This window comes from Lissotriton vulgaris, chromosome 5 (genome assembly GCF_964263255.1).
Source record: "Lissotriton vulgaris chromosome 5, aLisVul1.2, whole genome shotgun sequence".
In the NCBI taxonomy this organism is placed as follows: domain Eukaryota; kingdom Metazoa; phylum Chordata; class Amphibia; order Caudata; family Salamandridae; genus Lissotriton; species Lissotriton vulgaris.
This window is the reverse complement of record NC_141693.1, coordinates 254253999-254268917: the sequence shown is the minus strand read 5'-3', so window position 1 is coordinate 254268917 and position 14919 is coordinate 254253999. Positions and strand designations below refer to the sequence as shown.

General features: G+C 44.7%; 1 protein-coding gene across 1 annotated transcript in view; it reads left to right on the top strand.

The window, feature by feature from the left end:
- Positions 1 to 14645, top strand: part of DISP3 (dispatched RND transporter family member 3) — a 135216-nt gene extending 120571 nt beyond the window's left edge. Inside the window, exons 18-21 of the mRNA XM_086920042.1 lie at positions 7820 to 7979; positions 9032 to 9145; positions 12468 to 12634; positions 13610 to 14645. Coding sequence (XP_086776168.1) covers positions 7820 to 7979; positions 9032 to 9145; positions 12468 to 12634; positions 13610 to 13972 — 804 coding nt within the window. The 3' untranslated portion in view covers positions 13973 to 14645. The remainder of the gene's footprint in view (positions 1 to 7819; positions 7980 to 9031; positions 9146 to 12467; positions 12635 to 13609) is intronic.
- The last annotated feature ends 274 nt before the right edge of the window (positions 14646 to 14919 follow it).

The window sequence follows — 14919 nt, the reverse complement described above, 5'->3', positions numbered from 1 at the left end:
ATACCTGGAGTCAGGGAGGCACTTTTAATTAAGAATGGACCCATGATATAAGTGTTTTAAAAACCAATGTGGCATCCTTAAGCTGTTTATTTGCTAGACATGAGACCTAGTGGTGAATATCAATTGTGGAGATAAGCTGAATTAGTACCCCATCACCACTGTTACTGTAAACATGTTTCTGCCTTGAGGCTCAATTGAGTTTCGTGCTTTCATCAGGACGGGCATATGGAATCCTAATGAGGCAATGTGCTTTGCCTACAAACCAGACTGACCTGTGTCTACCTCTTAACTAATCTTGCTTTCCAATACCCCAATGATGGGTTTTCTACTCCCCAAGGAATAAGGCACAGCGACCCCTGTAGTCTCACTTTCATCAAGGTGTGTCCCTTACGGCATGCCTAGATGCGTCTGCTTCTTCCTCCTGATGTGTAGGCCAGGTGTCTCAATTTTTGCCCACATATATTTCGTCCGACCCACAAATGGCAGTGGTCGGCTATCTCATTTACATACACAATTGTTTATGACTGTTGCTGGGGAATGCCCAGATATGCTCCTCCGGCCTATCGTATTGACTGGCGCCAAAACACCATGGCACACAAAGAGTTTGATGAATAGAAATGTCAGCTTTCCATAAGTGGAATTTCCATGCAAGATATGTCAACCCCAGCATTTCTATTGGAACAGCTTTGGCCTAGCAAATCCATTGATAGGAAACATTATGAGGGTGTGCCATTGCAAGCCATTATTGAAGCTTGAAATTCAGGAGATCCCTTTCCAATGCTAAATTAAGGGAAAAGCAAGCCTCCATGGTAGGTGAACCATAGTGTTTCTTCATTAATTCCTGGGCAGCGAACGCCCATGGGTACCTGCCCAGCCCTTCACCTTCCATCCTAGTGGAGGCAAAAGGCCTCTTCCAAATGGACCATGTTTGCTCTGGGCCAGCCAGGGTATATGTGCAAGGGCACTCTTGCTGACCTTGTGTGGCAGGTCAGACACATGTTCAAATGTGCAGTCTGTGCGAGTGAGCACACCGGCCTTCAACCATATGTCGGACACACCTACATTTACAAACATCATGTCCGCACCACTTCCTAACATGTGGCGGAAGGGTGTGCATGCTTCACACTGCAGTAACGTGGGAAAGGGCCCAGAGCCTTAGGGGTTCACAAAAGAACCAGCATGGTCACTGGCTTGTTGTGGCAGGCCGGTGTCCTGGGTCTCCAGGACACCCATAGTGTACATGTGCTATCCGGCTGACAATGGCAGTCTGGATTTAGATGAAGCACTTCCTTGGTGTCAATACGGACACAAGTCCATATTGGCAGGCAGATGGCAGGGACCTATAAACATCACTGGCTCTAGCAGACCGAACACAGGCCCAGCACCCTATTGGTGCTAAAGCACCCACTGCTTGTCATGACAGGTGGAAAATCCCTTTCTCCGCCTCAGCTAAGTGCTATTTCCTACAAGACATAGGAAGTGTGCATGCACTTCCACACTGCACCAACAGTGGGGAAGGATTCCCCAGCCCTACCGACTTGAGAGTGTCCCATGGAGGGGAACTGACCTCTGAGATAGGGGGACCTCACTTAGAGGCTCTCCCCTGTTTGGACAGTGTTCATGCTCAGGCCCCCGCCCGCCGACTCTCCTACCCTGAGCTTCATCCTAGGGCCGAACCGGCATTAGGGAAGGCCACCTTTGGGTTGACTCACCCATGGAGATGCCAACCTGAGTAGGAGACCTAATGGATAGGTTCGTCTCACGGGCCATGATCAAATCACATCCCCCTAATCGCCAATGTCGTACCTGCCCGGGGTATATGGTGTACCCTTTCAGAGGTCTCTCCCGGGGACAGCACTTAACCCAATCATGCGAACACCCCACTCCTAACGCATGTGGGGTGGGTACTCGTACCTTACCACTGCAGTACAGTGGGAATATGGTCCGAGTTCTAGGGTAATGAACAGAGAGTATGTGAAGACAAAGAAAAAAGTTTTGGGGATGTTCCCCTAAGACGGCCATTTCTAACATGACTGCTGTTTGGCCTGCCTGGCATGTCAAAACAAGGAATCTCTTCAGAACTGATGCACACATCATATTGCCTCCACCACCATGGCGCAAAGATGGGAGGTAGAGAAAACTCTGGACATTTTTGGAGAAAAGGAGTCGTCGGATGTCGAAGAGGTAAATGCTCCAGGCTTCGTAACGGGGGCAGCCTTTTCACCTGGAAGCATAGGTTCAGAGTCAGATGTCAAGTCTGGAGAGCCTCTGCCACCCAGTGCCCTCAGAAGGTAGCAGTGTGTACGGATGTTCACATATCTCACCACACAGAGTCTCAAACCTCTACCTCCCAGATTGCTCATGAGGCCTCCAGTGCACCACTGCCATCCAACCGTGGATGACACCAGTATTTGGAGATGGACCCAGTGACCAAGCCACATTCGGTGCCAGATTGCTACTTCAAGTCTCGTCTCTCGAGCCCAGCTTTGGCTCCGGATCTGAAGACACATCCTCCCCCACCCTCGAACTCAAAAGGGCAGGGGAGGAAACTCCTCTTCCTGCCACTGTAACATGATTTCCCTGGGATTTAAGACTCTTTATCTCAATTTTCTCCCCAGTTTCTGCCCATCTACTTTTGTAGCACCTCTGATATGTTCATAACTCTCATTTATGGTTCCCTGATTTTGCCATCTTAATGTTAAAACTCTTTTATGAATCTAGTGTTCTATTTCTTTCTCAACTCTCTACATCAGCTCACTCCAGATCCTCCCCACCTATGAAGGCTCTTGTGAGTCTTAACGTTTTTTTGCTTGGCTCCCTTCTTAGATTCTCTTCTTTTTCTTTGGTGGCACCACTCACCTATTCGTGACTTTCTTAGGTGGCTTTCATCAGTCTTTGGCTTCTTTCTTAGTTCTATTCATAGCTCTTAGCCTTCAGCATTTAGTGCCTGGATCACTTGTTTTTGACGCTTTCATGTGATTACCCCATGAAGCTCCTGACTTTCTACTAACCCTTAGCACTGTGCAAATACGCGTAGCGTATCAGGCATTTTTTGCTTGCTCGCGGTCCTCAAAGTCAACTTGGCGACACCGAGCAAGCAAAATCAACATCCCGGCTACACTTTTTCTTGTTCGTGATCAGCAACATCAACTTGCCGATCGCGGCCGTGGAAAATATACCTCCTGGCGAGATTCTCAACACGGGAAGGTCAGGTTTCTCATTGCGAATGGTCATGTATGCTCGCGACCCCTCGCAATGAGAAACTATCAGTCCGTGTTGAGAAAGCTGCAGCTCGAGTAGAGATCTACTCAAGCGGCAGAAAACGACCGCTTGCACTGTGCAAGATGCCGTTTGCAATGATTGCACATGTTGCGCTACTATGCGAACTACGCCCAGGGTTACTTTCTACCTGATTTCGCCTTGTCTGGCTTGAGGCAATTTTCCCTGATTCCTTGTACAGTTCTTGACCCTCTGCTTTAGCGGTCCACTCCAAAGTTCTTTACTCTTTTCTGTTTCCCCCTGGCCTTTTGTATTTGTCTTCACGTTTCTCTTGTGGTTCATGGCTCTCTCGTACTTGGTCCCTTGGTACTTATGGGGACAGTCCTCGACTATCCTTGGTTTGCACATTGTCAAGCATAGCAGGGCGTAGTTAAACCTCGTTTTTGATGCACAGTCGTCTTGAAAATCTTTCTTAAGTTTTGACTGTCTGTTGGCACTGCCCTGGTACTTGGTATAACAAGCATTTGCAATGCAATATGTCTCATATTCCGAGAATTTGAGCTAGTGTAAATGACAATATCTTTTATTTAAGTGTTTTGAAAACTTGCAAGCGGTGCCTAAATACGCAATTTGTGCTCATAGTCCTTGCTTATGAACAAGGCTGGCAGTAAAAGAGGCGCAGTTACTGCCAGCCATGCTTCTCATAAGCAACGACTATAAGGACCTGGGAATGGACCATTCCCTGGTACATTTTTTGGCTGAAGCGCACCGGGACCTAGAAGCCTCTATCAGGATGACACAGGGGGGAGCTTGCACCGCTGGTTTCAAGTCCACTAGAGGGGTGCGACAAGGTTGCATCCTCGCCCCAGTGTTATTTACACTATACATAAACCACCTCGAATCCACACTGGGTCTGGCGACATTAGACGTCCCGCGTTTTGGAGGGCTGTCCACCCCGGTCCTCCTTTACGCAGATGACGCCGTGCTCGTGGCACGCACACCTCTTGGACTACAGAGACTATTGGCGGCCTTTGACGCCTTCATGACCTCCCTTGACCTAAAAATAAACACAGACAAATCACACGTCATGTCAGTGGGCGGGAGAAAGAACAAAAACTTGAAGTCCTTTTTTTGTGCCAACACACCAATTTCCAGTGTAAAAACTTTTACATATTTAGGGGTGGTTTACGACGAAAATGTCACCTGGGTACTCCAAATATCGGTAAAAGTTAATGCCATGAAAAGATCTGCGGCTGCTATCGCCGGCTTTGCAAAACGACTGGGCGGCAAACCTACAGAAGCAATACTAGCAATTTATAGAGCCAAAACAATTGCAATAGCAAGGTATGAGGCTTCTATATGGGGCTACACCAACAACGCTGTAGCGATTCAGGTAGAGGAAAACAAGATCCTCCGTATGCTTTTAGGTTTGCCACAATCCACGGCTACCTTTTCTGTCCATACGGAATTAGGCCAGGGGTACATAAGCAATATTATTAAACAGTCCCCTATCTTGATGTGGCTAAGAACTTGGCTGAACCCCAACTTAACCCTGAATCATACAATCTTAAGGGATTGCCTACAGTTGGACAACATGAAAAATATCCAGTGGCTAGCATACATTAAAAATACCCTTAGCTCCTTGGGCCGCCCTGATTTATTTTGTAAACCTGAATGTATTGTTAGAGCTGACCTGGAATGGTTTAAAACGACTTTTACTAAATATAGAGAATTAGAGCGGGAGAGCAGTGAGCTTGTGAAACCCACAGTGAGGGAGCACTATATTTCCAAGACAACCATAGCTATCGAACCATATTTAACGGTTGTGTCAATCCCGTTACACCGCTGGTTACTAACTAAATTAAGATTTAACCAGATTCATCTTTTGTTAAATGATTTTAAGGTGTGGGCTAAGCCCGAGGATTTGCCCGTCTGTAATTGCGATAGTTATTCCTTGCAGGATACTTTACATTTTATGTTTTTCTGTAGTTTCTATGCCCTGCCTAGGAAAAAATATATTATCCCGCTGCTCAAAAACAAGGCGTTTATCCAAGCCAAACCAGCTCTCCTTTACCTAAAACAGCTAGACTCCCCACTAATAATGTTTAGTGTTGCTAATTTTCTGGTGTCTGCCTTTCGCCTTAAAAAACGCATCAGGAACAGACAACATAACACCATTGGCGATATCTTATGAAATCACTGAAAATCTGTCCTTACTTTTTAAAATTTGTAAATATTTTAATCTGTTCAATTTTAATAGTGTCATCAATTCTATGTAATTGTATTCCCCTGACTATGTATTTGTGTTTATGTGCTTTTTATGAATTATTATTATTCGAAATAAAGTTGTTTTGAACTTGAACTATAAGTACAAAGTACAAATACAATTAGTCGCTATGAAATGTGACAAAATAATTATTATATTAATTCCAGATTAAGTTGTACTCTGTTTTGGAGCTGATGAAGGTAAATTAATACGTCTCATAGAAATATGAGATGTGCTAGTGAGTAAAGGAACCATTGTCTTTGTCATAGAGGAGATTATTTGTGTTCTGTATATACTAAGCCTGTTGTTTGAAGTGGAATTGTTATATTTGCCTTGCACTATTGCCAATAGTATAAAAAAGCAAAAGTAAGAAACATTGTCATTTTCATCACCAACAGCTCTAACTTTAACACATTTGAGATCTATTGCATGGAAATGCAATCAGTCTTGCATTTGCTGGAGTTGGAGTTACTGGAAATCTAAATACCAATTTTATTTATCTAGACAGGGTGCAGTACCATAAGGGGCCAAAAGAGGTCCCAGGGAACCTCTTTTGACCACATATGGTACTGCACCCAGCAGAACATTTGGTAAATCCACCCTACCCATAATGCTTTGCATGCAAGACAATACCACAAGTTCATTCAACGAGCTATGTTAATTAGTAGCTTTGAAATATGACAAAGAATTAACTCTCGATTAGGTTCTACTCTGTGTGGAGTTGATGAAGGGAAATTATTAGACGCTCTCATATAAATGTGAGATGTTCTTGTGAGTAAAGTAATTATTCAGAAAAAGGGGGTGGTGAGTAAAGTAAGCACTGCAAGCCTAGCTTAGGACCAAGTGTGTTCTCGCCTGAAGCGTTTTAGTAAAATAGCTCTTTGAGGCTGTATTTAAGATCTAGGGAGTAACAACACATGTAACTGGGGTGTTCTCATGGGAGGTTACAAGAGGAGACAAGGAGGTTAGTAAGGAGGGACTACTAAGCCTATTGCTCAATGAAAAGCCACCATTTACAAAGGGCAGGGACAGGAGCCAATTAAAAAGATGGGTGGAAAGTGGACGGAGCTTTATTCAAATATCTTGTATACAGCATGTCTCGAAGAGATAGCACATGCGCTGCCTAGGTGAGACCTAAAAATGTAAGGCAACAATCTTATATTTATACAGCACACATACTTATTTACATAGATTTTTTTTGTGAGGATCAGGGCTCATCAACGTCAGAGCACTGCACAGTATATTTATAGGATTTGTACTTTAAGACGGTAACACACAGAAAATTGATCCCTGTAGAATAGGAGCCAGATAGCAACCAGATATCATGAAAAGAAATAAAAAAATCCACATTATAGCACGAGAGTAAATATTCACAATTAAGATCATTGAAGATAGAAAACCTGTTGGCACTCAGTAGCCTTCAGATTGCATCACAGGGCGAAAGTAAAATGTTCTGCAGTAGACTTGTCATTATTATGCCAAAGTGTATGATATAATAGACAGTAAAATAAATGTCACAATAAAAATCAGCATATCTCACTAATTGCCCTGTGTTTCTATTTTGCTTGGTTGCCTTTCTGTACCTCGTATATTTATTTATTGAGTCATTTTCTATAGCAGACACAAGGCCCTAGTGCGCCAAAGCTCCTTGGATACAACACTGCTTAGAATATACAGAAGCACTGACATTAACAAAAGGCAGCAAAAGTACAGATCACATAAGCATGACATAAGCAATAGTCGATATAAAAACAATGCACAAAGCAAAGTTACATGAACAGACAGTCATTGGGAGAACAGTAATAAACTACAATACTTTACGTTGTATGTGCCCTATGCTGTCTTTTAGGGTTCTGTTATTCTTTGAGACTTTTTTCACTCTATGTTCCTTTGTTCTCTTTTCTACAGCTTGGCTGTATGCTTTAGGTTTCCCATTTTCCTGGCTCTCTTTTCCTTGGATCCCTTTCTTCCCACTCTTCATTGACCCTCTATGTTTGCTCTTTCCTGATGTCTAATTCTCTCTTGCTTGAATTTTTATGCTTGAATTTTTATGTTCACTTTCCCTAAAGCTGTAGGGCACGCCACTACAAACGTCACAGGTATCCTGTCGACCTTATTACAAGTGCCATAGGATATAACACACTTATAATTAGGCAGATGATATGTCAGTCACTTTTGGGAGGAGTAACCCATCAGACAAACTCTAAATCAGGCACTTAGTCCGGAAGAAAGTGGAGGGTGAAGGTGTGCAAGAGTACAGTAAAGGTTAAGCTGTGTCACTAAAACTTGTACCTTCCCCTGTGACTTATATTCGATTCTTTTGTTTCTTCACAGACGACTTACAAGGGCAAGTCCTCGTTCCAGACCTACACTGATTACATGAAATGGGAGTCATTCCTACAACAACAGCTACTGCTACTCCCTGAGAATTCCGCATTACGCCACGGGTTCCAGACCTGCGAACACTGGAAAAGGATCTTCATGGAAATTATAGGCAAGTCTCTGAAGGGAAGAATCACGGTGTGACATTTCTCTTACAGTGCCCCGCCTCTAGTGCCCAGGCAGCAGGACATTTAATAGGAAGCACTGAGAGAGGTCTCAACGACCAAATTTCGAAATGACCGTTGGGCTGGAGGACATTTCAAGCATTGACAGGAACTGCCTTCAAGGTGGTTCCTGCCAGTGTATTATAACTTTGCCGTATGGCTCCATCAAACATGATAGAGCTGTATGGCAAAGTTACAATTTTACTTAAAAACAAAAAACAGTGCCCTTCTTGGCATGGCGAGGGGGGCATTTTGAAGTTTTCACAGCCCCTTACCGCCAGGGTTTTACTGGCTGTGGCAGGCAGTGAAAACTGGCCTGTCTGTCTGTCCATCTAAATTAGGTGGGTGGATATACAGATCAACCTCCGTCAGCCCTTACTCTGTCGGGCCGTCGGAGGGGTGTAGCTGCAGGGGAGACCGAGTCATCTCTGCCTTTGTTACACCAAAGGTCAGCCCGCACTTAAATAATGCAGGTGGACCATTGTTTGGTAGAAAGAGTACCCTTTCCGCTAACCTATAAATCAGCCCGTCTATCTCTTGTGCCCAAGAAAAATGAGATTTACTGCAACATATCGCCTGTGTGCAATTGACTTAAATTGTTTTCTCAGCAGTGTCATGTCGCCCATGCCTCAGTGGTGTGATGCTTTTCCCAGGAATTACTAGTGTCTCAGTGTGAACTTCTTTTCCGCAGTGCTATACCTCCTGAGCCTCAGCAGTGTGTACTTTCTTCCAGCAGTGCCATGCTTTCTGTGCCCCAACAGTATGGATTGTATCCCAGCGATGCCAGTTGCTGGTGCCTTAGTTTGGAAGCCCCTTCCTTCCTGCGGTACCATGCATCCGCTATCTCAGTCCTCCTCAACATGACTTTGTCTCATGTACCTTACCTGTGGGAGTTTTCCTCTGATAGCACTGTGCCTCCTGTACAAGAGTGATCCGCTTCTATACTGGTTGCGCCTTTTGTTCCTGTGCCTGACCCTTGGCCCTTCATTTCTCTGTGCAGGTGTGGAGAGTGCTCTCTCTGGCCTTGTCCTGTCTTTGATGATCTGTGTCGCGGCTGTGGCAGTTTTCACCACACACATCTTGCTCCTGCTTCCTGTGCTGCTCACCATCCTAGGTAAGGTCTCCTTGTAAGATCTCCTATTGATCCAGGACACTGTCATAGGAGGGAATATGAATGCCATTGTTTCTAATTGACTGCTCACAAGCTCTGTTTCTCTTCCAATGCTGGTTTTATGTCGGAATATCATACAGAAATGTAATCTGACATACTTATTGTGTCCTACATATTATTTACAAAGATACCATGCCATTGGGTGCTGATTTTCTATTAATTAGAGTGGGGCACATTTTTTGTAAATGATATTTAGAACCCAATATTTATGTCTTGACGATATAGCCGACTGTGATTTTCTGGTTTCAGACCTTCTGGACTAATTATTGCCCTGGATATGTTTTGCTGCTTTGCATGCATTAACCCTGACCCTTTGATAGACTATTCCACCAGTGCTCCCTGAATATACTTCACTTGTCATGTCACCTAAATATACTGCAGTGTCCATGCTCCATGCCACCTAAATACACTGCACTTGCCATGTTTATTGAAAAGAAGATGATAATCATGCTCAACAGATATATTATACTGATCATGTATCCAAGGTATACTACACTAAACATATTCTGTTGGTAAACTGCACGAGCCATTCTCCTTGGAATCAATAGCCATGTTCCTAGAATATATAGCCTAGCTATGCTCCATTAATTCCTATCAGTAGCCATGTCCTTGGTGTGTTGCATTGACCCTGCCACTTGGTCACACCTCCCTTGCCATGCCCTTTTGATGCACGTCTCAGGCCACAATTGCTGAATATACTGCACCAGCCAAGTCCCTCTGATATACTGCAGTAGCCCTGCCACCTAACTGCAATGCAGCAGCCTTACTCTTTGATACGCTGCCCTTGGCATACCACGTGAGTATAATGCACTTGTTATGATCCTTGATAAATTTCTCTAGCCATGCTCCTTGATACACGGCACCCGTCATGCCACCTGGAATGAATTAACACTACCTGGATATCCTGCACTAGCATTCTTCTCAGGGAACCCTGTCCTAGCCATGCTTTCTGGATAGAATGTGAGTTTTCTCCACCATTGAGCTGCCGGTGTTATAGGGTTGCAGGAGTGGGGTACGTTTTCCCTGCTAATGCCTTGCCACTTTTAACCCCTTCGATGCGTGGGACATGGTCAACTCGTCATGGGCGTTACCTGCGCTATGCGTGTGACGAGTTGACCTTGTCACAAAAAAACTGGATTTTTAAAATTGCAGCACAACACGGGAATTGCTGCAGCAATGATACGGTTAAAGGACTCCACTAGTGTGAGCTCTTTGCATGGACCCATGTTAGTGTGTAGTACACCAGCAGTGTGACCTATAGGACTATATCTGTCTGATTTTCCTTGAACATAATATTGTTAGTGCTATAAGACTCCTGCAGTGCGAGTTTTCCCCCCCTGTACTCTGACCGTGTTGTAGGACTCCGGCAGTGTGAGTTTCTCCACCAGTGCCCTGATAATATTTTCGGCCTTCAGCAGTATGAGTTTTCTTCACTAATGCCCTCCCAGTGTGATAGTGCTCCAGCAGTGTTAGCTCCCTTCACCAGTGCACTCCCTCAATGCTCTGTCGGTGCTAGAGACCTTCAGCCATGTGAGTTTCTCCATTAGGACTCTGCCAGGGTTATATATAAAATTCCAGCGGTATGACTTTTCCTCACCAGTGCTCTCGCAGTGCAATGGGACTCCAGCAGTGTGAGTTTGTTCCCCTGTGCCCTGCCAGTGCCAAGAGACTCCCATCAATGTGGGGTTTTCTTCGCCAGTGCCGTTCCAGCGTTATAGAGCCCCAGCATTGTAAGTTTTCTTCACCAGTACCCTACCTGTGTTTTAGCCCCCAGCGGTGCAGGGTTTATCCATCAGTGCTTTGACATTATTATATGACACCAGCACTGGTGGATTTCCTCACCACTGCCCTGCCAGTGTTGTAGGACTCCATCAATGTGGGTTTTCTTCACCAGTGCCTTGGTAGTGTTATTTGGCCCCAGCATTGTGAGTTTTCTTCACCAGTATCTTGTGCATGTTGTATACTCCAGCAGTGTGACTTTTCTCCACCAATACCCTGCAATTGTTATAGGACTCCAGCACTGTGAGTTTTCCCCATCAGTATAATAGGACTCCAGCTGTGTGAGTTTTCTTCACCAGTGCCCTGCTAGGGATATAGGACTCCAGCAGTGTGAGTTTTCTTCACCAGTGCCCTGCTAGCGATATAGGACTCCAGCAGTGTGAGTTTTCTTCACCAGTGCCCTGCTAGGGATATAGGACTCCAGCAGTGTGAGTTTTCTCCATCAGTATAATAGGACTCCAGCGGTATACACCCGTTACAACGCATCTTTTACTCCGCACTACCATTACAACGCGACTTTTACTCCGCATACCATTACAACGCATTGCGCTAGGGGGCGCTCTAGGATAGGGAATAAGTATAATTTACTATCCAACACCTTCCCTAGGGTCCACGGGGACTGGAGTTAGAATAGTAAATTATACTTACCACTATCCAGCACCTCAAAGCGCTATGCGTTGTAATGGGATGCGTTGTAAAAGTCGCGTTGTAACGGTATGCGGAGTAAAAGTATGCGGAGTAACGTCATACATCCACTCCAGCTGTGTGAGTTTTCTTCACCAGTGCCCTGCTAGGGATATAGGACTCCAGCAGTGTGAGTTTTCTTCACCAGTGCCCTGCTAGGGATATAGGACTCCAGCAGTGTGAGTTTTCTTCACCAGTGCCCTGCTAGGGATATAGGACTCCAGCAGTGTGAGTTTTCTTCACCAGTATAATAGGGCTCCAGCTGTATGAGTTTTCTTCACCAGTGCCCTGCTAGGGATATAGGACTCCAGCAGTGTGAGTTTTCTTCACCAGTATAATAGGACTCCAGCTATGTGAGTTTTCTCCATCAGTATAATAGGGCTCCAGCTGTATGAGTTTTCTTCACCAGTGCCCTGCTAGGGATATAGGACTCCAGCAGTGTGAGTTTTCTTCGCCAGTGCCCTGCTAGGGATATAGGATTCCAGCAGTTTGAGTTTTCTTCACCATTACCATGCCATTGTTAAAGGACTCCAATGCTTTGCACATGTTGTTTGACTCCAGCATTGTGACATTTCCAAAGCTGCACCCTCTGAAAGCTCTATGACTCCAGCAGTGGGCTCCTCTTTAAGCACTGCCATGGAATTTCTATGGGGCATCAGCTGTGTGACCTTACTTGAGCAATATCATGTTAGTGCTGCAGGATTCCAGCAGCACAGCTTGTCCGGTTTATCATTGTCTACATACACTTAACGCAGAATGTTGACTACTGCTGATGCAAACCTGTTTCTCCAATTTTATGCAGGGGTTGTCTGCTTGGTTGTGTCCATTATGTACCTGTCTGGTTGGGAAATGGGTGCTGTTGAGGCAATTTCCCTCTCAATCCTCGTGGGCTCATCTGTGGATTACTGTGTACATTTAGTAGAAGGCTACCTGCTGGCAGGAGAGAGTATGCCACCACACCTGAGTGATGTGAGTATTTTGGCTTCACCGGTGGTTGGGGTACGGGCTGGAATGGATTTGCAATGTCCTCACTTTAGCTTTTTTTGTATTTTATGTATCCAGCCACCTAATTTTCACTTCTCACGCTGCACGAGCACCTTTGTGACATTTTGCACATTTGGAGTAACGTTCATTACAATGTACACAGACAATTTATGTACTTGCGCCATAATACCTGCACTTGCAGTACTTGTTTTCCGGTTGTGTTTTCATTTTATTCTAAGTATTTTTTTCTGCCATTAAGAAATATTGTCTGTTTTAATTTGCTATCTATCGACAGGACTATTCAATTTCAGAAGAGGTAGTGTTTTTCGGTGACCTTCTTCCAGTGAAAACATCTGTTCAGTATGATCTAGCAAAAGAATGAGAATATCTCAAGAGCCATTGAAGTCACTCGTCTAATAACTCAGTGACATATCCATCCACCCACAGGTCAAATTATCAGCAACTTCAAACAACCTTTTTGATGTTTCATGATTATATCTGATCGTGCAGGGTAGATGCTCATTGCAATTTGAATTTTTGCTGTACGCCGTTCCATCCATTGTGTAAATTGTCACTCGGTTCATCCATGAGGTGGAATGTCGTAAATACGGCTGTGAGTGCCAGAAAACTCTCACAAATTACATTTGCTGTTTATTTGTAACTGGCATTACCATTTGTAGAAAGAGCTACTTTCATAGGGGCATCCACAAACCAATAACAAACTATGTTTTTTTCTGAAAACACTCACATGGTACATGCAGGAATGAATGTGGATTTTCAGAATGACATTTGTGCTCAACTTTCAGTATGTGAAAGTAGTATAGTTTGGGATCTGTACAGTAGTTGGTGTCATGAAGGGTTCATTTTGTTGAGGCGTTAGATCACTGTGGCACCTTTACTTCTCTTGCACCCTGCAGTGAAGTCTTTGCTTCTGAACTCTGATTTCTCTCTTGTTTGCAGGATCCGCAGGCCAGTCGGCAGTGGCGAGCCATGGAGGCCGTCCGGCACGTTGGTGTTGCCATCATGTCCAGTGCAGTCACCACAGTCATTGCCACCATACCGCTCTTTTTCTGCATCATCGCACCTTTTGCCAAGTTTGGAAAGATCGTGGCCCTGAACACTGGTGTTTCCATCGTGTACACCCTAACCATGAGCACGGCCTTCCTCAGCATCATAGGCCCAAGCAGCTTCACTCGCACCAGGAGCTCCTTCCTCAAAGCAACAATAGGTGTCCTGGTCACCACCACTGTGGGCATCTGTGTGTATTTGGTACTTTTGAAAAGTGGGATACAAATCCCCCTACCCAGCATCACATCCTCCTAACATCCGCAGCAGGCCAATCTTTTCTATGGACACCTTTTATACAGCTCTTTTTTAGAAGCTGCCCGGTTTGGGATCGTTTTTCCACTTCTGATGATCTGTATTTCCTGTTACTGTGGAAGATATTTGCACATGCTAGGAAATTGAAATGGTGCTGCTGGGAAGCACCAGGCGAGGCCAAAACCATGTCAGATGTGGTCTTTTTTCTACAATTTACAGCATGAAAGGTAAAGGTGAACCCTAGAAATGAAGGCCTAATCCCTTGGCTAGATCAGACTTTGCTGTGCTCTCTGATCACAGTGACAGTGGTGGGAGAATCATCAGGTACATCCGAGAAACATGAAGCTCCTTCATTACTATTTTAAACAACAAGGCACTGGGGTCTTTTGGATTAACTCGGGAGGGAAGGTGGGATTATGGGGTCTATGGTGAACTGTATGGAGAACCGTATTAAGTTCAAAGCCCTGAGCTATATGTTCAAAATCAAAACAGGCACGGCACCACAGTATCTGCAATTTCTTGTCTGCCCTCATGCTCCCACTCGCCAACTCCGGTCTGCAATTCACGAAAACCTTACGGTACCCATGTTCAAACTTTCCAGGATGGGTGGAAGATCTTTTGCTTATCTCGGCCCCTCCCTCTGGAACTCTCTTCCCCTTACTATTCGCAAAGAAACTATTTACACCCGTTTCTGCAGCTCCCTGAAAACCTGGTTATTTAACCAATAATCTCAACTCACTGCCGCTCTTTTTCTCATCCAGTCCGTCCCGGCGCCGGGAAACCCTTTTTAGGTAGCTGTTGCACCTTATAAATTAATTTAATAAATAAATAAATGGTGGAATTTGGATCTATGGGGTTTCCACCTCATGACTGTCATTTGAACATCACACCAGACAACACCAATGAGTTCCTTCTTCATAAGATGTATCTTGTACGCTTTACAATGAGGT